Consider the following 25,086-nt stretch of genomic DNA (forward strand, 5'->3'; position numbering starts at 1 on the left):
GGGAACCATAAAAAGGCAATGCACGGTCCACACTACAGTGAACTGTAGCTTCTGTATGTGTTGGCCTCAACAACCAGCCATCTTTAGAGACTCCTCTATTGGCTCAATTCAATCAAACTTGCATTGAAGCGAATAAAGCATAGAAACATACTTTACTCCCAATATTCAAATAACATCGCAAGAGAAGCCTAGTTTTAGGTACTTGCAACAGAAAATATTCAGTTCTCTCGCTTTCTGAATAAGACATGTAAGTGGGCTTTAGTTGTCTGAACAAATATGCAGAATACGCATTGTTGTGGAGGATTTAATTGAATGCAGCCCTTGGATCTATTTTGAGCTCTGTTTGTTCTCATGAATTCTGTTTCTTGTGACATTAACGTAATGTAAAACACCTGTGACTATATTACTGGCCATCCTATTTTAGACATTCTTCCCCCCACCATGTATTTTGATAAGACAGCAACCAATTAACACACATGACGGATCCCACTAATCAGAAACACAAAGAGAAGAATGCAAAACTAGAATCAACTTTCCCTGATCAGTCAAGCACTTTTGCCTGATTTCACAGGGAGTGGTAGAACAACTATGAAAGGTCAACAATTGCTCAAGGCTCTTCTCCGTGCAGGCACGAAAAACAAAGTTGTTAAACAACAATAAACCACCACCAATCGAGCCGAAAAACCTATTATTTATGACCCACTTGTCCTCTAGTGACCTTAACTAGCCTACATGCTAAGCTACACCTAAAACACATTGGTTAGCCGTTAGCTCTAGTAATAAACAATGAATTCATGGCTGATAATGGCTTCAGATAGACCTAGAGCTATCCAGGAGCGGACATCCTCCCCTTTTAAATATGAATGAATAATGGTCTACGTTCCAAATGAAACCCTTCCCCCTACATAGTGGTCAAAAGAAGTGCACCTGGTCTAAAGTATTGCACTAAATAGGGAATAGGGCTCCATTTGGGACAAATACACGGAAGAATAATGAATGAGGGGAACAGAGGAGAGCGGGAGACTGACCTCTGGGTCCATGAGCTGATGTAGCTGAAGACTCGTAAAGCATGCTCCTTCTTCAGCTGTAGGCCCTCAGTGCTGTCTGCATCCGATACTGGATGGGAGAGAGAGCAGACAAGGTGGTGAGTACAGTTCAATGTAGTGTAGGACGTGACCCTTGACCCACACTGCTTGTTCAAAGGCTACTAGGCTATATGGTGGCCACAAGCTAGAAAATAGCACACATTGGAAGCTGAAATTGCAATTAAAAAAGTTTAGGCATTATCAAAGACCGTTGAAAGTGGTTGACAGACACTTCGCTACAACAACAAAAAATATATTTCTGGGAGGCGCAATGCCAACGGTCCTTTGGTCAACAAGATAACAGATGATCCTCTCTACTCTGGATGGGAGACTGATCCACGGAAGTCTCAAGCCTCTGGTGAGAAACGTGCCTCGGCACCACATTAGCTCGGGGACAGGCAAGGCTCCCCATTACCGACAACTGACGGGTAACTCCACACCAACAGGCCTTCCAAAGCAGCATTGGCTTGTACTACAGGCTAAAGTCAGCTACTGTATTATTTGTTGGTGACTAGGGGTGGGGGTAGAATTCATTTCATTATTTGAATAGTATCATACATTTCTGTCTGTATCTGGACATTTGAAATAAACATACGTTTTTAACCTGAGCACTGTTGCACAAAATTGAGGCTGGTGCTCTATTGCTGCTTGGAGATGCTGGTGAGAGGTCACGTCTACACTTGACACTTACATGCGACTACTGCCATCAGAACACGAAGATCGCATTGAAAAGTCACTTTGTGGTCTGATTGTGGTCAGATCTGACTGTCCACTTCAGGAGTAGGTCAGGGATGTATTATGTTTAGATGCATCTAAGTCTGGGTGTAAACATGCTACCGAAATCGCAGAGAGTGGACGATAATATCAGCAAGCACTCCTCCCACAAGTCCCCAGAAAATGTGTGTTTTGGAACAGAGAGGCACCTCGGTTAGCTGGCTAGTTAACAACTGATGGCAGTAGCTGTTTCATCATATTTAGCCTATTCCACGGTTTTTAAAATGCATACTGGCATTTGAATAAAGCTCGGGAAAAGGGAATTCGGACACACTGTGGACACCGTAGACGCGTTTAAATCTAGGTGTAGGCGCATGACATGGGGCATGTCATAACTTCATTGAAGAGTTGATTTTATTCAATTAATCATTTGAAATGTCATGGACCTTATTTTTAACAATGTTACATGGATATTTTCATTTAGAAAAGGCCTGTATTTTAAAATAGGCCTATACATTTTCTTGCTGCAAAAATTAATACCCCCAAATACTCTTATACTAACGTCCTTTAGGATATTTGTATAACCATGCACATCCCTTTTGGTGACACACAAGCATATAAACACACACACAGTCTCAAAACAAAATGTAAGCAACGTGTGGGGCAAGGTGTGTCCAATGGAAGGTCAAAAGTTCAGCTCTAACTTTTCTGTGAAAACTGCTGCATTGCCTTTATTATTCAGCAACCCCAAAGCACTTGTCTTTCACAAAGTCAACGGTGTAAATGAAAGATGTGTGACTCTGGGAAGGCTGCATTTGTGATGCATCATTTTCAGCTGCACCCACCCATCAACCACAGATCTTATTTTCTGCTCTCAGAACAAAAAGAGAAAATGGACCATATTGACGCCTCACATTGGCCAACATGCCAAGAATACGAACAGGAAAAGCAAAAGGACACAGTGATGAAAGCGTTAGCCGACACACAAAATGACTTAGCCCACATATTAAAGGCTTTTTAACTTACAAACCCACACGAGTGCTTAAGTTAATGTTTTTTTTTATGCCACTATGGACATATGTGCTGTAATTTTTTATTTGGCTTTTCTAGTACTATCCAACGACAAGAGCACTGGTGGTTGTTTAGGAATACTTTAAGTGTTACTGCTACCTCTTTCTTCACTGCCAACTAAAAATTGGACTTAAGATATATTGCTAATGAAATTAACTATACAATGAATATTGCACATTATGTTGGAGGGAGAAGTATCATTAAAAAAAAGGTGCAGCCTACATTCAAACTTTGTGACAAGAGACCCATTCCCATCAACCATTTCCATACCTGACTGCCCTATGTCACATTCTTATCATAAATAGGGCATAATAATAACCACTGTGACAATTGGAGTTGTGCCAAAACACTACCAACAGAAACAGAAAACTAAGTGGAACTTGTGTCTAGGTAAGTGGGTCTGTTCCTGAAATGAACAACAAAACAGCGCTCCAAAGTTCACCTTGCCCTGACCTAACTGTGTGCGTCTGCCTTAATTCCCTTTTTAACCACTTCTTTTTTTTATCTTGGACTGGACTCTGCCAAAATTCCCAGCTCCCTTCATAAAACAATCCATGACATTGTGTTCGGTGGCCTGGACCAAAAACATTGCGATCATTCCCAAATAAGAGGATCTGGATATCCCAGCCATTGTTCTGACAGCAAAGCTTTGAGCTTGTAACAAAAACATTAGAGAAGTAAAATAGACACTCAACTTCCTGTGTTGGTGGAAGCAACAGTTGGCTTTAGGTGCTGATCTAGGATCAGTTTGGCTTTTTACATCAATTGATTAGTGTTAGGCTAGGGGTGGGCAGGTAAACTGGTCCCAGTGCTATGCTCAAGGGCAACCTCTGCCTTGCTGGCCACAGTGCCAGACAGCATCTTAAAGCAGGTTATGTGGGGATTGACAATGGCAGCCACATGTTACGTTTACATTTCAGTAATTTAGCAGACGCTCTTATATTGAGCGACTTAAAGGAGCAATTCGCGCTAAGTGTCTTCTTCAAGGGGCCATCGACAGATATTTCACCTAGCTGGCACGGGATTTGAACCAGTGACCTTTCGGTTACTGGCCCAAAGCTCTTAACAGCTAGACTAACTGCCACCCTGCAGGCTTACTGGCACAGCATATTCAATAGCGGTTTGAAACCCTTCATTCCCTCAGTAAGTCACTCACTTCCCTTGCATGCATGCAGCCACACACAAAACATTCCCGGCTTCATGCAAAAGCTACAGCAAATTTGGGGTGAGGGGTCACCTGGTGAAAGCACACATGGGGCTGCCAGTCTCGCACCCTGGCGCTCTAGACAAGCCTGTCACAGGCAACAAGCTCCTCACACCTTCACTGGCGGGAGCCTGGTGCCGACAAACACACACAGGGGTGTACTCTTGTTTTGCTGAACAGAGAGACGACCCATCACAGGTAAAACTACAGCTCTACTGTGAAAACTTACTACTGTGTAGCCTACTAGCCATTTCCAAAACTGTTGTTGATAGACATGCATGTGAGCCAGAGAGAGGGTGTTTGCTCAAAGACAAAAGGAGGCCCTTTTAGAACACTAGTGACATGGGCGTAATCCTCCATACACTTTAATAATACACTGATTATAGGCCAAATTAAATGCATGGAACATTTCAGTATGGCTACATTTATCTTTCCGTAATTTGCCTACAAACCACAAAGTTAATCTGAGCACCTAAAGTGTCATACTCATTGCTCATTTGAATAACAGATTTGGGGGGGGGGGGGGGGGGGGGGGTACCTTATATTCCATTAATCTAGTTTATTTTAAATGTGTATTGACAGGATGAAAGACCCTTTGAGCTGTGCCATCATGATCCCCCTTTCAAATGGGTCCTGCAATAAGCAACCCACAACCGCTTTAACATGTGGGCTTGGATATCCTCCCAAAACATGGAGACCGTTTTAAACAAAATTACCCACCCCAAATCAAACGTTTAGACACTAATATCAGACTGAAAATAGGTTTAAGACATCCAAAACTAGCAAACAAGCATATAAAGATTTAAAATGCAAAACCCCATGTTACTGATGACAAACAACTCATATGGAATGAAGCAGGCAGGTAGCCTAGTGGTTAGAGCGTTGGACTATTAACTGAAAGGTTGCAAGATCGGTAACAATAGTTCTGCCCCTGAACAAGGCAGAACGCCCAATGTTCTTTCGCCATCATTGAAAATATGAATTTGTTCTTAACTGACTTGCCTAGTTAAATAAAGCACAACATACCAGGCCATGAGGCGGACTGTCAGCAGTGTCTTCTTGCTTCCATCACCAATACCTTCCCATGCACACTACACAAACCATTGCAATTGTATATATCTATAACTGCAATGGTGGAAACAATTGATGTAGCCCTAAAAAAATGGGCCTTTGTTTATTCGCTCCAACATCCCGTCGTGAAAGCAATATGGCCTAGTTAGCGAACGTTACCTCGGAGCTAGCAAATAATCTGTTCAAACGTTACTACTGTCAATTTTAATCGGAACTAGGAAATACATCCAATAGCATTCGTAGGCACATTTTATTTTGATTAAGAACAAGATTATAGCTAGCTAGTTAACAAAAACGCTAATAGTCATAGTTAGCATTGGTTACATGCCTAGTTTGCTAGATGGCTTAATGTTTTTACGTAAAGAAACTAGAGCCCATATTACTTAGCTAACAATGCTAAACATTTGCTTGTAATCTTGCAAAAGTATATTATTACAGCGCGTGTGGCAAACAAAAATATGAAAACGATTCCGTCCGTTTTGATGCCAGTTGACCACAGCTATCTGGCTAGTCAGTGAGCTAACGTTTGTTAACGTTGGACAACTCGTTACTCAACGTGAAACTGACAAACATATCAACCAGACAGGCTAGCTAGCAAGAGCGAACACGCCTGCACAACATGCACCACTTCCACAACCACCTCTCTCGCCTCGGACAAAAAAGGGACATGCAATGTGTAACAAACATTTTATGGCCAAATACATATCAAACCACATTTCTACAGGCAGTTAACCAAAGTTAGATAGCTAACCAAGCTACCATGCAATGGCATCAGCCCAATCTAATTAGTTAGCTAACTAAGTTCATGATGTTCAGAATCTCGTCTAGCTAGCTAGCTAACTCTACTCAGGCATCTCCTCCATTATGCAGCGATTTGACAGAGACAGGCCTCAAAGTTGCAGAAAAGGTTCCATTTACATTCATATCATTAATTCAAGACAAGGCCTTACATTGGCAGCTGTCTGGCTAGTGGAGAACAACCAGGCACGACAGGGGTACGATAGCTAGCTGTCCAGCTTCCCTCAGGTAGCCTGTTTAGCGAACGTTAGCTAGCACTAGGGGACCACTACCGCACTAAAACATGTAATAAAAATTGTTTACTTACTTTCATTTAAAACCTCCACCAGCTCGGCGCAGTTTTCACACATTGTTCATTAAAAAAATAACAAAGGAAAAGTGTAGTCAAACCATTGGAAATTGTTGATGGATACGAATTGTTGGCACCTGGTTGTTTTGGGGAAAGGCCCGATGTAGTGGTTAGTGAAGATTTGCTAATGCATTAAATCAATTAAGGGAGAGTAATTGATTCAGATTGCATTTGATACTAAATATCGTTGATAAAGTCAAAAAGTAAAAGGCATTAAGATACAGAGTCGAGTCAATCTCCAATCGGAGCGTTACTGGAGAGAGTAGATACGGCAGCCATATTGAAAAGGGGTGGGGGCACAGCGTGTTCATAATTCGTAACATTCCGTTGTCTCCTTCGCCTTGTTCGACTTTTTCCGCTTGTCTCGCGGTTACTCCATCAGCAAGATACATTTACAAATGGCGTTTCATTCACATACAGCAGGCAGGCAGACAAGAGAGCACCAGCCAGTAACCACTGAGGGTATTCGATTATCTGGCCCGGATTAACCCGATGAGGGAAGAATGCACCGGGTTAAAAGTGAATTAATTCGTTTTAGAACCGTGCTGCCTCTAGCGCGTGAGCTAGGTGGCCCGTTCAGTAATGACAAGGATTCTGTTTTCACATGAATGTGGTTGCTTTAGATTTTAAGAAACTTGATCGGCTTTCTCATTGATAACTATTTTTGAAATGTTGAACACATATTTGATGGAAAATAGATGTTTGTTTCTGGACGATGCACAATGCTGCCTTGTTGACATTACAGCGCGGCGCAGATTATGGTTCGATTGGAGTGGGTACACCTCTCACCGCTTGTGCCCATTCGCGTCCCTGGCAATGGACCGGTGCGCTGCGGCTCAGGTTAATAGATCGCCCTCAGTGGCACCAGCATACTTTTTATTCATTTTGGGAATTTGTATTATACCATGACGTCGTTTTTTGTTTGTTACTCCAAAGTATTTCCTTAAGTATTTTGACCTTAAAGTTCAAAATTCAGACCTCTTGAGTGTTAGTGGTTTCAAATCCTAATTCCAGAAATTGGATTTAATAACCTTCAACAAGTGAATGAAACAAACACAAAAGGTATAGGACATACAGTTTTGTAAAAATAACCAACTTTATGTTCCCTTAGTACTAAGACAGCTTTACAAACAAGATGATATGCACATAACCTTCCTTTGATCTAACATTCTCGTCCAAATGTCAGATCTGTCAGTTTTGGGTGCAAACAGAACCAGACTCGCCACATAAAAACTGCTGCCAAAACAGAAACAAAGGAAGCAGCGTCATTTACCACCCTTGACCGTCACATTCATCTGTAGGCCATGCGGCTCCTCCGAAAAACACAAAGCTCTTTATTGGAGCACTTCCTGACGCTACAGCACTTTTTAAAGTAACCCTTTTGCATGTGCTTTTAACATATCTTACATATAAACAAATAGAAGGATCGTTGGTGGGGGGGTGAAGGGAAAGGAAGGGTTAAAAATAATTATTTAATTCTTTCAACTTCATGCACGGCTAAACAGAGAGGATGACCAAAAACATAAAGCTTGAATTAGCGAGGGAAAAGGAGCAATATCGTATTATTACACAAATGACTGTATAAAATGCTTCCATATGCAAAAAATGTGAGTGCCGAATCGGAGGCGCAATTCTCATTTACATATTGGCATTGATTTGGTCGACAAAGCACCTCTCAATCTCACACACACAATTGACAAGAGCTCCCAGCTTCTCTTGGCTTTCTTTTTTTCCAAAAACTGTACATGTTCGCTGTTGTGTTCATTCCTATGTGGCAGCACTTAGTCGCACATTTCCTCGGGGAGCTCATGGGGGTTGAGGATGCCGGGGACTGACATCTGCAGCTTGTGTTTCTCCTCCTGGGCCTGCCGCAGCGACGTCTCCCGCTCCTCAAGGAACAGGTCTGTGGTGTCCTCACCAGCAAACTCCTGGACAGGGAGTAAAGAGAGGAAGTTGAGAGTTGAGTGTGATGGACAAATATGTCCATCTACCATGCTTCAGTGGTTTGACACCTCAGACTGACAGACAGAGTTACTAAGTGTTTGCACCTGTGTGTGTGGCTACAAAACCAGAGTGACTCACCTTGATCTGTACCAGGAAGTCCCTCAGGTGCTCCTTGAAAGCAGGGATGTCCTGGTTCAAGCTGAATAGACCTGTCACAAACACCTTCACCTGGGCACTTGAATGGAGAGGAGAGTCAGGATCACAACACATTCACCTACCTACAATAAGTAGATCACTTTCGATCAACCAGTTATTGTCTGTAGTACAAATGTATCCCCGACACCAATATAAAAGAGATGAGGCCCATGAACTACAGGTTCACTGTGGCAGCCATTTGGGCCAGTGCAGTCCATTGTAGAGGAAGCACAGAATTTGACAAGGCTGCAAACTAACAAATCCCTGTCTTAGTGTTCAGAGTGGAGTACAACAAAATGTTTAATTTTAATTGACAGGGGCCCTCTGATACGCAGGCTGACAGACACTTACTCTTGTAGATGGGGGAAGGCCGTCTTGAGCAGGTTGGCCACGTACTCCTGAACGTAGCCCTGATTGTGCTGGCTGGCTGGGTTGAGGGAGGCGCTGATTTTACCCTCCTCCACCAGGTTGAACATGTACGCCAGGATGGACGCGTGCATGGTTAGCCCTGCAGAAAGTCAAGCATAACATCAATTGTACCCACACTTGTCTTGCACTCACCGGTGACACTAAAGCACGTTGTCGTCTCCATCTGCCATGTCTGTGTTTGACTGCTGCGATGTGACACCAAAGTGAAATGTCCCCTTCAGGAATCAAACCATCTAGTGTATAACATGGCCTCTGATTCCTCGCCTGTACCCAACACTTATAACAGTACCAGATGTTTCCGGTGATATTTAACCGTCAGCCACCGACCCCACCACCCTCTCACCTGCTGTGTGTGAGGTATCTGTGACGACAGAGAAGATGTGCTGGAGGATGTCACAGAAGTAAGTCTGGTAGAAGCTCTGTGCGGCAGCCTCCTCCTGGGCCACGTTCTGCAGCAGGGTGTAAAGAATCTGCAGACCTGGAGGACGCAGGGATGAGTGGCTTGATGACAATAATAATTCCACAATGTACCATAAGGACTATTTTCCCCAGACTCTGATTAAGCCTAGTCCTGGACAATAAAGCATTTGTCCACTAAAAAGCTTTAGTCCAGGTTTAGAGTTCATCTGTGTCTGAAACACCCAAAATATTTGAAATAGAGTTAAGTGAACTGCATTTCACCTCAGATGAGTCTGACAACCTCATTCATCAACACACAGTTCCAATCTCGTGAAAGGCATAGTATGCATCAACAGTTAGGTAAGACCATCCATATGCTTTGGCCTTACCAGTGTCTGCAACGTTCCTCATGGTGTGTTTGAAGGCCCAGATAATGGAGTCCAGAACCAGTTTAAACTGGGCCGGGGGAATGGAGAGAAAGGCCGGGAAGCACTGAGAGTTCACCGCTTGGAGGAGGTAGAAGAAATGGGTCCTATGCTCTGGGTATTCCTCAAAGTCCTGGAGAGGAGAAAAACATTGGGACAATTAAAGTTGGACAATGTGAGTGGAATTACTTTCTATCAGGAATAAAGACTAGGACTCGGTCATATAAAGTATTTTTTTCCCCCAAGCATATAACTAGTGTCCTGTGTTCAACAATCCTTCAGTTTACAACATTGCATTGGATAGACTTCACCAATTGTCTGTAGTACAAATCTATCACGTACACCCATGCAAAAGGGATGTGGGGCCCATGAACTACAGGTTCACTGTTGCAGCCATTTTGGCCAGTGCAGTCCATTGTGGAGGAAGCACCGAATTTGACAAGGCTGCAAACTAACACATCTGTGTCTTTCTGTTAATGTTCCTTTGACATCATGTGCAGTCTATAAGGGCCACTCAGGCCAGTTAAGAACAAACTAATTAATAGACTACAGCATTCTAGTATAGTGCTATAATAGTAGAGAAAACATTTATGAAACATACTTTATTGATCATGTTCAAAGTGCACTCGAAGACTGCGTCGAAGATCTTCGGGATCTCCCCGGTGATGTGTCCACCCAGCTTGTTGACGATGGTCGCCATGGTGCTGAGCACCTCGGGCTCTCTGGCGGCAGGGACGTTGCGCTGGTAGTCGATGAGTACGGCCTCCAGCAGGGGCGGTACAAAGTTCTCCCCCACCTGTAAGAACCACGGAACATGGTAGAACGTGACCAGTTAATACTGAGCCATTCAGTCTAACGTTAAACAAACTGTCAGATAACTGGGTGCTTGTGGCTACCAGCGAGGGCTTGGGGCTACCAGCAAGAGTAGCAGTGGTTCAAGTCATCGGCACCATAGTTATTTTAAAGGAACATATCTTGGTCTGTGATGTGAGCTATTCTCTGCCTCTTCAACCTGTAAGTGGATGAAATAGTTTCAATGGGCATGATGCCTCTGGATGAGGTTGGTGTCCAAGGACCTATAAGGGCTGTGTGGAGTTTAAGCTAGTCCAGACAGCTAGTTGGATCTTTCTGGTTGTCTTTCTGCCTCCGGTTTCTCTATGGTGTGGTTTAGACAGGCCATCTATGGCCTGAGAGATGCCCGCTCTGATCCCACCATTACATTTAGATTCCTTTTCTTCTTTACTTAATTAACTAGGCAAGTCAGTTAAGAACAATTTCATATTTTCAAGTACAGCCTTCTAAGAGGATCTCTAGGAGAACCACTGGTCTACAGCATTCCCTATAGGCTGCGACTCTAGATTTGATTAAGACAGGACAGACTCGCCATTTGTGGGTCGTTGGAGCGGCTGACCCAACCTGAGATCAGCTTGAGCGTTTCTCTCTTCACCGTCCTCATGCTCCGGATCAGGGGCTGCTTGGTCACCATCTCTCCTAGTAGGACAACAGAGAGAGTTAGTTAGCTAGCATAGGGTTTAGCATGGTAGCATGGAGTTAGCATTGGAGAGCTCAGTGACACTTTAGAAATGTTATGCTGTGTACAAAACAGAGAACTCGGAAATCTCCAACTTCAGTGCGTTCAAGACAACTGAGAACTCATGAGACAAAAAAAGCTCAGACTGAGAAAAATGGTTGTGAACGGTCATCCAACACAGAATTTGGGCCTCTTTCTAGAACGCTGACTTTCCGACCTGAAGATCACTGACGGCATGACATCACCTCATATTTTTCAGAGTTCCCAATTGTCTTGAATGCACCGTTAGAATGGGCTTGTAGTTCTGTGACTGATGCCGCAGTTGTAGACAGACAGTTAAGCACACACACACACCAAGACAAACAAGCACCTCAGGCACACAGATCAGATAGACACACAGACCACTCACAGACTCGGTACACACGTCTCACCGTTGGTCTGGATGGCAGAGGAGATGTTCTCACTCAGACACTTGTAGACATTGAGCATGTCCAGGTAGATACGTCCCAGCTGCACCACGAAAGGGTGTCCCACGGCCTTGCAGGCCCGCACGTTGGTCTTCAGGATGCTGCCCAGCTGACGCACTGTCTCTGCATCCTTCAGGATGTCCACATTCTGGAGGGGAGAGAGAGACAAGTCAGTTAAAATGCTTTCACAAGGCCTGCCGGGTGCCGCAGTGGTTAAGGGCGCTGTACTGCAGTGCCAGCTGTGCCACCAGAGACTCTGGGTTCGCACCCAGGCTCTGTCGTAACCGGCCGCGACCGGGAGGTCCGTGGGGCGACGCACAATTGCCCTAGACTTCGTCCAGGTTAGGGAGGGTTTGGCTGGTAGGGAAATCCTTGTCTCCTGTGGCGGGCCAGCGCGACTCCTGTGGCGGGCCAGCGCGACTCCTGTGGCGGGCCAGCGCGACTCCTGTGGCGGGCCAGCGCGACTCCTGTGGCGGGCCAGCGCGACTCCTGTGGCGGGCCAGCGCGACTCCTGTGGCGGGCCAGCGCGACTCCTGTGGCGGGCCAGCGCGACTCCTGTGGCGGGCCAGCGCGACTCCTGTGGCGGGCCAGCGCGACTCCTGTGGCGGGCCAGCGCGACTCCTGTGGCGGGCCAGCGCGACTCCTGTGGCGGGCCAGCGCGACTCCTGTGGCGGGCCAGCGCGACTCCTGTGGCGGGCCAGCGCGACTCCTGTGGCGGGCCAGCGCGACTCCTGTGGCGGGCCAGCGCGACTCCTGTGGCGGGCCAGCGCGACTCCTGTGGCGGGCCAGCGCGACTCCTGTGGCGGGCCAGCGCGACTCCTGTGGCGGGCCAGCGCGACTCCTGTGGCGGGCCAGCGCGACTCCTGTGGCGGGCCAGCGCGACTCCTGTGGCGGGCCAGCGCGACTCCTGTGGCGGGCCAGCGCGACTCCTGTGGCGGGCCAGCGCGCGCTAACCAAGGTTGCCAGGTGCACAGTGTTTCCTCCGACACATTGGTGCGGCTGGCTTCCGGGTTGGATTGCACTGTGTTAAAGAAGCAGTGCGGCTTGGTTGGGTTGTGTATCGGAGGACGCATGACTTTCCACCTCCGTCTCTCCCGAGCCCGTACGGGAGTTGTAGCGATGAGACAAGATAGTAGCTACTAAACAATTGGATACAAAAAAAATATATGCTTTCACGGACAACATATTGTAAGTCGCTCTGGATAGCTTTTTACTGAAGTGCAAAAAGACGAGGCTTTGCCAGTTGAAACAATTGGGAGAAAAAGCACCGGTAATGATGTTGCTGTAAAACTACAAGGGCCTCTTAAGACAGTGGGTGTTTCTCTTAATTTCTCCATGGCACAGCGGTACAAAGTGGGGGACACTTGTGTTGTTTGGGTTGTGCTGCATGCATACAATGTAAAATGCTTTGAAACCAAGGTTTACAAACACAATCCCATAGTGGAGTGAGACTTACCTTGGTGGCCTGTTGGATGATGCTGTCCCACACCTGGTTGGGTAGCAGCATGTACTTCTCGATGAGGTGCTCCTGCACAGCCTGGTCTGTCTGGGCCCCGATCATGTAGCCCACCGCCTCGTAGAACGTGTGCACCTGAGGCGAAGAGAGATGAGGTGGATTACGGGAATATGAACATCTGCTGCTTCATAACCAACTCCAGCCATTTCACATGACACCTGGAAACAGGGTGCTCCCTGAACTTGGCCAATGGAAACTCAAAACCCGCGTTGCCATTTGAAATTGTTTTTCAACTACTACTGTATTTTACTCTAAGTTTTGATTGTTTTCAGGGGCCTGTAGCTCAACTGTGTTACGGCTAATCTTGGTGCATCTGTGTACCTGTTGGGGCTGGAGGTCACAGATGATGGTGTTGATGTTGTTGAGGATCTCGTCGATGAAGGGCATCACCTCGCCCACCTGCACCTGGACAAAGTGGCGCCGGCACTTCTGGGCGATCTTGATGAAGGTGTCGCACGCCATGTCCTGCACGCCGTCGTGAGTCTCTGCCGGGAACAATTACGTTCAAATAAAATGCTCAATAAAAGAAACACTGTTGGGGCGTGTTCAGTTGGGCACGCTTTGAATCGTAACCCGCAAAGAAGTGTTTCTTATTGGACTAGTCCAGGTAGTCCCTCCCTGTTTGTTGGTTTTCTGTCCAGTGACAAATTAATATAGCCCTGGTATTTTGCATGGATGCAAAATGACACCAAGGAAATCCATTTTCACACAACACTGAAAACAGTATCCGGTATCTTTTTAAGATATGCAAGTGGTGACCTGAACAAAGTTGCTTACCGTGCATGAACTCAAAGAGCTTGTTAACGACGGTCTTGAGGAACTTCCAGTGAGCTCTGAGGAAGCGTGGGTACTGGCCCACGATGTACATGATGTTTGAGGCGATGATGGCCTTGTTGTCCTTCCCCCTCTTCTGCTCACAAAGACCCAGAAGGTCCTGGAGACATGATGAGAAAACGACAGTCGGTCAACAACACAGAAACGCAGCTCAGTACATCCTGGCAGTCACTCTACAGCAGCATTTACATGTTAAGTCTTGTCAAGTGACTTGGACGTGGAATTTCGCCATAAGTGTATGATTTTTTTTATTTTATTTTGCCAAATGTCAGTTCGATCAATCACTCCAAGTACCCACTGTTCTGAGTCCGCTGCGTAGACACAGCCCTGTTACTCTGCGCCCCTCATGACACAGGCTCAACACGCACAGTCGGACTGCAACGTCTCAAGGGGCAGGCCATTCAATTTCTGAACAGTAAAGGGAACATTTCTGGTCTAACAGAGAACAAAATTGATAACTAAGACCAGCAACTACTGCATGTGTATATTGTCCCCTTTAAAGACTGTTGCTATCTGTGAAGGTGCAGTGTGTGTATGCGCGTCTGCGTGTGGCTGCAAGCGCTGTGTCCGTTACACAGACTACTACAGACCTTGATGACGGTGACCAGGAACCTCTTCTCGTCCTCCTCGTGCATGGCTCCGCTGATGGAGCCGATGGCCCAGCACAGCGTGTTCAGGTTCCTCCAGGACCACTCTGTCCCGTTGACCTGGTTGTGCAGCTTCTCCGTCATGATGCGCTCCGTGTCCGCATAGTCCAAATGGGTCAGGTAGACTGGGGGGGGGAGAGGGGGAGGTATGCTAGTCACAGAGAGGGGGAGTATGTGTATCGTGCCCTACCTTATCAACAGTGAACAAAAGTGTGAGGGAAAGATGTGTGCTGAGGTGTGTGTCACTGACAGATCTATTGTGGAAAGTACATTTGACAAAGGAAAAGATTGAGGGGCAACTATACTTGACATCACACTAGAGAGAGGGCGTGTGTGTGTGAGATGTTTAGACTGTCCTGGGCCAGGCACTCACCCAGTGTCTCTCTCATGTTCTTATAGAGGTTGATTGAGTCTGTGTCCTTCATGAACTCTCGGACCACCTCTCCCTGGTCGTTCTCCACCACCAGCACCTCCTCTGGCTTGGCCATTCGGCTCACCATCAGCGTACGCACCTGTGTTACCGGGCAGACAAAATGCCAGTGACTATTAATGGACAATCTAAATAAAGAGACACCATGGAGAGGCAGGGACTGTCAATAGGAAACACAGTAGAACGTCAAGGTTGTGTTCAGTAGAGAGAAAATGGTTTGAAGTGGTGGGAACTATATGAACTTGTCCGACTAACACATTGTTGTCTTTTGTAGATTGCTTTGCTAAGGTGTGCCCTATGCCACGACCCTGAAGGACATTGGTTTGTTGGAAGGTCAAAAGTGTGTGTGTGTGTGTATCCGTCCGTCCGTCTCTGTGTACGTTTCTTCTCACCTTGGAGAGCACGGGCAGGTAGAGGTGCCGGCGTGGGGGAACGTCAAAGTGCTGGCTTCCAGAGAGCAGGGGGGAGGTGGAGGTAGAGAAGGGGCTCTCCCTGTAGAGCTCAGCCGCCAAATGGTTCCAGTACTCCAGACAGATCTTAAAGATCTCCGTCTCCTCCACCTCAGACACCAGCAGCATGTAGTGGAGAGCCTGGGGGGGGGGGGTAAGGAAGGTAAGGAGAATGATTAGGATTGGGGGGGCTAGCTCCATTTCAATGGTGTGTGACTTGAGGATAAAAACTAAAAGGGAAAATTGGTACAAAAAAAAGAAAAGAACTTGAGGTCAAAGGCATGAACGTCACCTCCACAAGTGTCTCCCTAAGGTTGGGCCTCTTCTCGATGAGCTGTCCGTGCTCTTTCAGGAAGGTGCAGAGGAACAGGCTGAGGTTCTGGATGAAGTTCTGCTCGTCGTCCTTGCCGTTGGAATATGCCAGGCGGATGTTGGTGTTCAGGGGGAGCATCTACCACGAAGAGAGAGACCGGTGAAAATACAGATTCTTTGATGCGCCAATTACTGTTAATACACACATTACATTTTATGTAAAAATGTAAGCTAACTTCTTAATAGTTCTTATGATGCCTGCAGTATGATCGTTGTTGAAACATACGGTCTGCAGTATCCGTTTTTTTTTTAATATATATAACCCATTGGTTCTGGTCCATCATTTGGGTACCACTGCTCCAACAGTTTTGACAGTAGGCTTAACTGGCCAGCAGATAGAACTATGTGTACCCGTTTGAGCAGACATGGAGTGTACCCGTTTGAGCAGACATGGAGTGTACCCGTTTGAGCAGACATGGAGTGTACCCGTTTGAGCAGACATGGAGTGTACCCGTTTGAGCAGACATGGAGTGTACCCGTTTGAGCAGACATGGAGTGTACCCGTTTGAGCAGACATGGAGTGTACCCGTTTGAGCAGACATGGAGTGTACCCGTTTGAGCAGACATGGAGTGTACCCGTTTGAGCAGACATGGAGTGTACCCGTTTGAGCAGACATGGAGTGTACCCGTTTGAGCAGACATGGAGTGTACCCGTTTGAGCAGACATGGGGTGTACCCATTTGAGCAGACATGGAGTGTACCTGTTTGAGCTGACACATGGTGAGCGTGAAGAGGTTGACAAACTGCTCCTCGTACTGGTTGACGCTCACACCGGCGATCTCCGTCAGACACTTCAGCGTCACATTGCGGAACATGGGTACGTTCAAGAACTGGGTACAGACGAGAGAAAAAAAGAGGTTAGTCAACATGGTCGTATTCACTAGGCACCAATCAGGAGAAAACTGACTGAAACATGGGACTACTTGAGCTTGTCCAATAAGAAAAGTGTTGGACCGAAGTTGAGTACACAAAAGTTCACCAGACAAAACTGAATCCAAACATCACACTTGATTTTATGTGCATTTTATACTCTGTACTTTAACACATTTGCTGATAACGAAATCTGAAAATACTCTGGATACATTCAGTAATATAAGAATATTCCTAGAAAACGTGTGGTAGGTGCAACATAAGACAAAAAAATGACAAGGGTTTGAGTGAGAGGACTAACTGGTGTCTCCAAGTGCCCACACGCCTCAAAGAAGATTATTCAACTATAAGCTTCTCTTTTTTTTGCTCTCCTATCTGTGCTGTTGAGGAACTAGAGCAAGCACACTTGAAGTTTAGTCTTGAACTCTAGTTCCTCCATCGCACAATTACTATTTTGGTTTACGCAATCCAATAACATCCCATTATAAAACGCCATCTGGATCAAGTGGGTATGTTTTGAAAGCTTGTTCTATTGCCAACATGACAAGCTGTTAAAAAATATGATATTACAGTGTTCACAAGGCAATTCAGAGAAACAGATCATTGTTTTAGTTCACATAGAAAGGAGTCATCAGTGCATTCAGGTGTGTGTGCTGCTGCAAATTCCCTTCACAATTAACATAGGCTCATTCTGTTCAGGACAACCCAGGGTATGACGCCATGTCATCTTGTAACTGTACATCAAACATAGTGATCATAAATGTTGACACTATATGACAAGAGTTAATTGATTTGGAAATGTGAAGTGCACATTTGGAAGTGTTTGGCTTACATGTATGACAAAGCGGTATTTACTATAATCCTCATGCCTCATCTTTCAAAATACATAGTCCTCTTCATTTACAGCATTTCCCCTCAGTCAGACAACGACAAAAAAATCTAAAGTTCTCCAACTACCGGGAGGGATAGGGGCAGCTTCTGGCCGCACGCGGTGCTCAAGTTCAGAATAGAGCGCTGTGAAGTGCAGAGCCAGAGCTCTGACTTCATGTATAACATGTTACTGTACAGACCCTACGTTCAAATTTGGGCACTTATTAGTGGCCAAAGCTGCCATTTTCAGTCTGTATACATACGGGCATAAGTGTTTGAGTGTTTGCAGCAGACCAAGTCGCCGAAGCAACAAGGTGCAAATGCCTCAACTTTCACTATATTGTTCCTCCGGTTCTATCGGCGTCCTTTGTGAGAGGACGCCGATAGTTTAACTGGTGTTTTGAGTTTCCACAAGCCGGTATTGCTGAATCACAACAAAAACACAATAAAATTGCCTAGGGAGATGTTTCAATGGAACCGAGAAGTAGTAATAAGTTGATACTTAGTCATTTAATTTTCAGTATGGGGACAGGTGCAAGTGAGTCATCAGGAGTTGAGTTACCTTGTACACCAGAGTGCTGATCAATTTGGTCTCAAATATGTACCCCAGGGGGATCCAGTTCAGGAAACGCAGGAGAGTCTCAAGTGTGGCTTGGACCAGAGGGGCATTCTGGGAGTTTTCCTGCAGAAAAAGTTTGCATTTTACATATTGGGTATTCAACATGTCAATTTCATATCAAGACAGTTTAGAATCCCTGAGCCATTTGCTTACCATGACAAACTGGCAGAGCTGGAATATTTGTGAGAATTCATTGCACATGCTGAAAGAAAAAGAAAATCATTACTAAATAGCATGTCAGTGTACAATTCAATCTTATCTACCCATGCTTTTAAATAATATAATAAAAACCTTACAATTCAGTTGCCATGAGACTGGTAATGACATCAACCACTAATACGTAGGAAACAGAGTCTTTGCAATATACAGTACATCTCCAAGCAGCCAAAGCATTTACTGTATAAATAAGCATTTAATTATACTGTGTACACTACATTGTATCCTGTGCATATGACAAACGTTAGTTATTAGGTAGCTGGACGTTATGTACCTGTCCTTCAGGTGCTTGGCCTTGACCTGGGTCATCTGTCCACTGGAAAAGTCAAAGACCTCCTCACTTAGCAGCTTGAGGATGATCATGTTGTTCTGACACAGGCTCTCGCTGGTGCGGCTGGCACCCACGATGTCACTGATGAAGGTGGGCCAGTGCTTGGGCCACTCCTGCTTCAGGATCTACACAAGCAGAGGAGACGCGCTGAGTTTGATTGTTTCGGTTTTAACCATTTGTAATGACAGGACAGACGTGTGTTTCTTAAGTTCCTTTTTTTTTTTTTTTTTACCTGTACGAGGATCATGTTTAGTTTAGCAATGTACACTCCATCTTTCTGAAACACACAGATGAAAAATGCAGATGAAATTTGGGAACGAGCACAGACTTTCGGAACACGGAAAACATTGCAGTGAGAACAGAGTCAAACACAGGAAAGACTCTTTACCTCAACATTTGCAGCGTCAGATGAGGTCTTGATAATCAGACCAACGACATACTTCTTTATTCCTGAAAACATTGCAGAAATGTTTATGACTCGACATTGTCAAAGATCAAATGTTCGTGTCTGCATAACACTACATTTCATTACATAACATTAGCGATATAGTCTAGCCACGTTATTCCCTTATCTTAATGTCGCTGTTCATTCCCAAGCATGGCCCTAATATAGTTGTGTTATTCCAAACAGTCTATGCAGCGGGTGTTACCTTCACATTGATTTCTTGGAAGAATCTTCCAGCGTGTTTTGATCACAGTCTCCAGAATTTGCAGTGCATAGTACTGGAATGAAGAGGAGGGAGAGGCTTAGACTATCAGGAAAAACATATAACTCACAACGACATCTCATTTCCACTAAGACGACAGATATTGTATATACAAATGACATAAAAAGCTAACAAATAAACAAGAGCCACGCATCTCTATGGATTCAACTGGACTGCCTATGCCTGGCTGTAATGATATGCTTTTCAATGTTGAGAGAGATAGATATATATATATATATGTGCCCTGGTTAGAGGATGTAAACCGATCACAAGGAATGCATCACTGGCACACATACTTTAGTCTTCATGTTCTGAGAAAACTCCAGGATGGTGTCGACTCGTGTCCATGCGTCCGGGTGATCCTTCAGGTTGGTCAGCACCTCCTGTGCCATGCGTTGCTGTGGAAGAGAAGAGAGAGAAACTGTTGAGAGCTGTGTGGCTTTAAAGGTCTAATCCACAGTTGAAATAATCCGGCCACTGTTGTTGTTAAAAGCTAAAGGATGGAGAAATGTAAACACACAAATTCATAGCGAGAGCAATGGATGCAAGGACTGTTCAGGCTATACAGGTGTTTTTTTATGTTTACAAACATGTTAGTAAATTATGTTTATATTTTGAGTAATAACGGGGTAGTTGTCTGGCTACCCAAACTCCTTGCTCCGCCCACTGACCTTAGTTTTTTCTTCACAATGAGTCTGGATCTGAGTACCTCCCAACAATTTCTAAATTGGAAAGCTATTGTAGACTGTAGGATTGGTCCATAAACCAAAGGGTTGGGCGAGAGCCAGAACACATGTGGGTAAAGCAACTGAAAATTCAGTATTGGCTTTGATACTCAGTCAATTAGAGATGATCCAATCACTGATTACTTTGTTGTTGTACAAAACCCCTGATTTTCAGACTGAAGTATGTAGCGAAAGAAAGAGCAGCATTAGGGCAAAGAGCAGCTCTCACCTGTGATCCAATGTCATAGTACATAGAATTGACTACATTGTCCAGCAGATTGATGTCCAGCTTCTGACTGAAGTCTAGCAGCTGTCTTGCTGCATGATCCGCCAACATTGTCATGTTTGCTGGCATAGAGCTCTAGGAATGGAGGTGTGAAGGGAAACATGAGAACAAATGACATAACTTAACTACAGACACCTGTAAATAAAACCTGACCAAAACAAATGGCTGATGAAATATATGCCACTGTCCCAATATATTATTTTCACTCCCTATATTGCTACACCCACCCACATGTAACAACGGCGAAATACTGAGTGTGAGTAAAATTGCGACATCACTCGCAAGCTTGTAAACTTTAATTGATAGGCAATTGCGACACTATGGACCACAAGTGGTACTTATGGCGCGTTCAAGTGCTAATCGGAACTGGGAAAATCGACAATGTCCGACTTGTAATCTGGTTTTAGTTATACACGTGCCGGGTTCAACCAGCTAGCAACTCGGAAATTTCAGCGTTTTCTAGTTCCGACAAGCACGTCAACGCCGCAATACAGCAACCCCTCCCTCCCTCCATCCAGCAATCCAAGAGTGCTACTACCGCTAGTCGACCATGTTAGCTTGCAAGCTAACGTTACTGTTTCATTTATGGTTAATTTAGCGTTTACTATTGTTAGCTAACGTTACCTCTATTGTGAATACCACATAGTTACGTATACATTAACTGACCTCAAAGTTGACACAGGTCTAGCTACTTTATCGCATATACTAACGTCTGGCTAATGTAGCCATGTTAAGTCTAAGATAATCAATTAATTGACTTCACTCACTCGTTAACAAAATATAAAGTCATATTCACAATAATAGCTAGCAAGCGAGTTTGCTATAAAAACAGCCAGCTAGCCAAAGCTAGTTAGCCAGCTAGCTATTAGCATATGCTAACGTTAGCTACATCACCATTCAAACTTCAGATTCAACCCATTTGAGTTACACAGCTAGCTACCAAACTCACCTTATGTCTTTAGTCTTTCCGTTGTAATGAAAAAAATAAGACTTGGCTCTGATTTTAAAACTCTCGTCTGGCTGGGTGTCAGGCTATCTCATGGCACACGTTCCAGTGTGTTTGACATTCGCTAGCTAGCTTCCTGGCTAATTAGCTAGCTAGCCAAATGATTTATGTCCTGATAGCACGCCGTTAGCTGTATGTCCTGCCACTGAAGCGAAGTTTCAGTATAATTTACATTTAGTAATTCACCATATGTCAAATAAATGTAACAGACTAGTCTAGAAGTATCTTAGCAATGATTAAGTCGTTGCGGACGGCGAGAAATGTTATCAAGTTAGCCTGCTGTTGCACAAGCCAATGATGACTTAGCTTCCCTTGGCTGGCTAGCTAACAATTTACGGAGTCACACGTATTGCGTTATTCCGGTTCATAATCACAAAGTAAAATAATCTTGAGTTTATTATTGGTTCTATTCCTATATAATGTTTGATAGCAGGGCTGTGTAAGCTAGCTCTTCATCTCATGCTTCAAACCCAAGACCGGTTGAAACCGGTTAAGACTGGGATATTCCATCTAGGTTTTTCGGCCCATGGCGCCGCGTAAAATTTGGACTATGTGCACGCCCTTGAGGTATCCGATTGGTTTGTCATAAAATGGTACAAGGGCTGTCCTGTTATTTTACAGGCCAACGATGCTGTCAATCAAAATGAACATCATTCCTTCAGTACCCATGCGGCTGTGTTTTCCGTTGGTTTGGGGGGTCAACACACCCCAAAACATATATAATAATGTACTGTACATAGACTTGAAATCACTTTAATAATAGAGCACTAGTAACTTTAACAATGTTTAAATGTTTACAAACTGCCCTAACCATCTCATATGTATATACTGTATTTTAGTCTGTGCCACTCCGACATTACGCCTCCTAATATTTATATATTCTTTAATTACATTCTTTTACTTTTAAGTTTGTGTTTATCAAATCAAATTGTATTTGTCACATGCGCCGAATACAAAAGGGTCTAAACCTTACAGTGAAATTCTTACTTATAAGACCTTAACCAACAATGCAGTTTTGAGAAAAATAAGTGTTAAGTAAAAAATACAAATAAAAAACAACAAATATTTAAAATAGCGAGGCTATATACAATGGGTACCGGTACATTGTCAATGTGCTGGGGCACAGGTTAGTCGAGGTAATTGAGGTAGTATGTGCATGTAGGTAGAGTTAAAGTGACTATGCATAGATAATAAACAGAGAGTAGCAGCAGTGTAAAAGAGGGGGTGGGGGGACAATGCAAATAGTCTTGGTAGCCATTTGATTAGCTGTTCAGGAGTCTTATGGCTTGGGGGTAGAAGCTGTTAAGAAGCCTTTTGGACCTAGACTTGGCGCTCCGGTACCGTTTGCCGTACGGTAGCAGAGAGAACAGTCTATGACTAGGGTGGCTTGAGTCTTTGGCAATTTTTAGATCCTTCCTCTGACACCTCCTGGTATAGAGGCCCTGGATTGCAGGAAGCTTGACCACAGTGATGTACTGGGCCGTATGCACCACCCTCTGTAGTGCCTTGCCGTCGGAGGCCAAGCAGTTGCCATACCAGCCAGTGATGCAACCAGTCAGGAGGATGCTCTCGATGGTGCAGCTGTAAAACTTTTTGAGGATCGGAGGACCCATGCCAAATCTTTTCAGTCTCCTGAGGGGGAATAGGCTTTGTTGTGCCCTCTTCATGGTCCAGACACACTATCTTGGTGTGTCTGGACCATGATAGTTTGTTGGTGATGTGGACACCAAAGAACTTGAAGCTCTCAGCCTGCTCCACTACAGCCCAGTCGATGAGAATGGGGGCGTGCTCAGTCCTCCTTTTCCTGTAGTCTACAATTATCTCCATTGTCTTGATCACGCTAAGGGAGAGGTTGTTATCCAGTCACCACACGGCCAGGACTCTGACCTCCTCCCTATAGGCTGTCTCATCTATTCGTTTCATTTTTATTTACATCGTTGTGTGTATTGTTGTGAATTGTTAGATATTACTGCACTGTTGGAGCTAAAAACACAAGCATTTCGCTACACCCGCAATAACATCTGCTAAACATGTGTATGTGACCAATAAAATGTGATTTGATGATTTATTGCCAAATTGTTTTATGACAACTAAACTCAGCAAAAAAAGAAACGGCCCTTTTTCAGGACCCTGTCTTTCAAACGATAATTCGTAAAAATCCAAATAACTTCACAGATCTTCATTATAAAGGGTTTAAACACTGTTCCCCGTGCTTGTTCAATGAACCATAAACAATTAATGAACATGCACCTGTGGAACGGTCGTTAAGATACTAACAGCTTACAGACGGTAGGCAATTAAGGCCACAGTTATGAAAACTTAGGACACTAAAGAGGCCTTTCTACTGACTCTGAAAAACACCAAAAGAAAGATGTCCAGGGTCCCTGCTCATCTGCGTGAACGTGCCTTAGGCATGCTGCAAGGAGGCATGAGGACTGCAGATGTGGCCAGGGCAATAAATTTCCATTTCCATACTGTGAGACGCTTAAGACAGGGAGACAGGACGGACAGATGATCGTCCTCGCAGTGGCAGACCACGTGTAACAACACTAGCATAGGATCAGTACATCCGAACATCACACCTGCGGGACAGGTACAGGACGGCAACAACAACTGCCCGAGTTACACCAGGAATGCACAATCACTCCATCAGTGCTCAGACTGTCCGCAATAGCCTGAGAGAGGCTGGATGGAAGGCTTGTAGGCCTGTTGTAAGGCAGGTCCTCACCCGACATCACCGGCAACTACGTTGCCTGGACCAGACAGGACTGGCAAAAAGTGCTCTTCACTGACGAGTCGCGGTTTTGTCTGACCAGGGGTGATGATCGGATTTGCGGTTTTCGTCGAAGGAATGAGTGTTACACCGAGGCCTGTACTCTGGAGCGGGATAGATTTGAAGGTAGAGGGTCCGTCATGGTCTGGGGCGGTGTGTTACAGCATCATCGGACTGAGCTTGTTGTCATGGCAGGCAATCTCAGCGCTGTGCGTTACAGGGAAGACATCCCTCATGTGGTACCCTTCATGCTGGCTCATCCTGACATGACCCTCCAGCATGACAATGCCACCAGACATACTGCTCGTTCTGTGTGTGATTTCCTGCAAGACAGGAATGTCAGTGTCCTGCCATGGCCAGCGAAGAGCCCAGATCTCAATCCCATTGAGCACGTCTGGGACCTGTTGGATCGGAGGGTGAGGGCTAGAGCCATTCCCCCCAGAAATGTCAAGGGGACGCAGGTGCCTTGGTGGAAGAGTGGGGTAACATCTCTCAGCAAGAACTGGCAAATCTGGTGCAGTCCATGAGGAGAAGATGAACTGCAGTACTTAATGCAGCTGGTGGCCACACCAGATACTGACTGTTACTTTTGATTTTGACCCCCCCCCCCCCCCTTTGTTCAGGGACACATTATTCCATTTCTGTTAGTCACATGTCTGTGGAACTTCTTCAGTTTATGTCTCAGATGTTGAATCTTATGTTCATATAAATATTTACACATGTTAAGTTTGCTGAAAATAAACGCAGTTGACA

General features: G+C 45.0%; 2 protein-coding genes and 3 non-coding genes across 9 annotated transcripts in view; all 5 read right to left on the minus strand.

Annotated features, from left to right (window-relative positions):
* The window catches only part of LOC109889652 (ubiquitin carboxyl-terminal hydrolase 34-like), a 62,102-nt gene extending 55,505 nt beyond the window's left edge, over positions 1-6,597 (minus strand). For 3 of the 5 annotated variants that reach the window (XM_031829193.1, XM_031829189.1, XM_031829179.1), the window contains exons 1-2: positions 6,251-6,597; positions 1,029-1,116 (exon numbers count right to left, since the gene is read on the minus strand). In XM_031829193.1, the coding sequence (XP_031685053.1) occupies positions 1,029-1,116; positions 6,251-6,293 (131 nt within the window). In that variant the 5' untranslated portion in view covers positions 6,294-6,597. Of the gene's footprint in view, positions 1-1,028; positions 1,117-5,100; positions 5,117-6,250 lie in introns of those variants that run through there. The other 2 variants (XM_031829201.1, XM_020481239.2) reach the window with 2 other exon arrangements.
* Positions 6,598-7,357: 760 nt separating this feature from the next.
* xpo1a (exportin 1 (CRM1 homolog, yeast) a) lies at positions 7,358-22,122 on the minus strand. Its single transcript, XM_020481228.2, has 25 exons — positions 21,504-22,122; positions 20,498-20,629; positions 19,840-19,941; positions 19,487-19,559; positions 19,225-19,286; positions 19,069-19,113; positions 18,780-18,961; positions 18,443-18,491; positions 18,233-18,352; positions 16,632-16,760; positions 15,851-16,009; positions 15,502-15,699; positions 15,053-15,191; positions 14,623-14,804; positions 13,976-14,132; positions 13,520-13,683; positions 13,139-13,273; positions 11,647-11,830; positions 11,069-11,175; positions 10,286-10,480; positions 9,649-9,817; positions 9,204-9,338; positions 8,783-8,939; positions 8,375-8,471; positions 7,358-8,220 (listed from the first exon to the last, which is right to left on the minus strand). The coding sequence occupies exons 2-25, from the start codon at positions 20,621-20,623 to the stop codon at positions 8,074-8,076; spliced, it is 3,213 nt and encodes a 1,070-aa protein (XP_020336817.1). The 5' UTR covers positions 20,624-20,629; positions 21,504-22,122; the 3' UTR covers positions 7,358-8,073.
* On the minus strand, positions 8,548-8,682 carry LOC116376310 (small nucleolar RNA SNORA5). Its single transcript, XR_004211733.1, has one exon. It is a non-coding gene; the product is annotated as a small nucleolar RNA SNORA5 (small nucleolar RNA).
* Positions 9,997-10,133, minus strand: LOC116376311 (small nucleolar RNA SNORA5). Its single transcript, XR_004211735.1, has one exon. It is a non-coding gene; the product is annotated as a small nucleolar RNA SNORA5 (small nucleolar RNA).
* LOC116376249 (small nucleolar RNA SNORA17) lies at positions 14,297-14,429 on the minus strand. The gene has a single exon (XR_004211648.1). It is a non-coding gene; the product is annotated as a small nucleolar RNA SNORA17 (small nucleolar RNA).
* Positions 22,123-25,086: the final 2,964 nt, after the last annotated feature.

This window comes from Oncorhynchus kisutch, linkage group LG1, assembly GCF_002021735.2.
Source record: "Oncorhynchus kisutch isolate 150728-3 linkage group LG1, Okis_V2, whole genome shotgun sequence".
Lineage (NCBI taxonomy): Eukaryota > Metazoa > Chordata > Actinopteri > Salmoniformes > Salmonidae > Oncorhynchus > Oncorhynchus kisutch.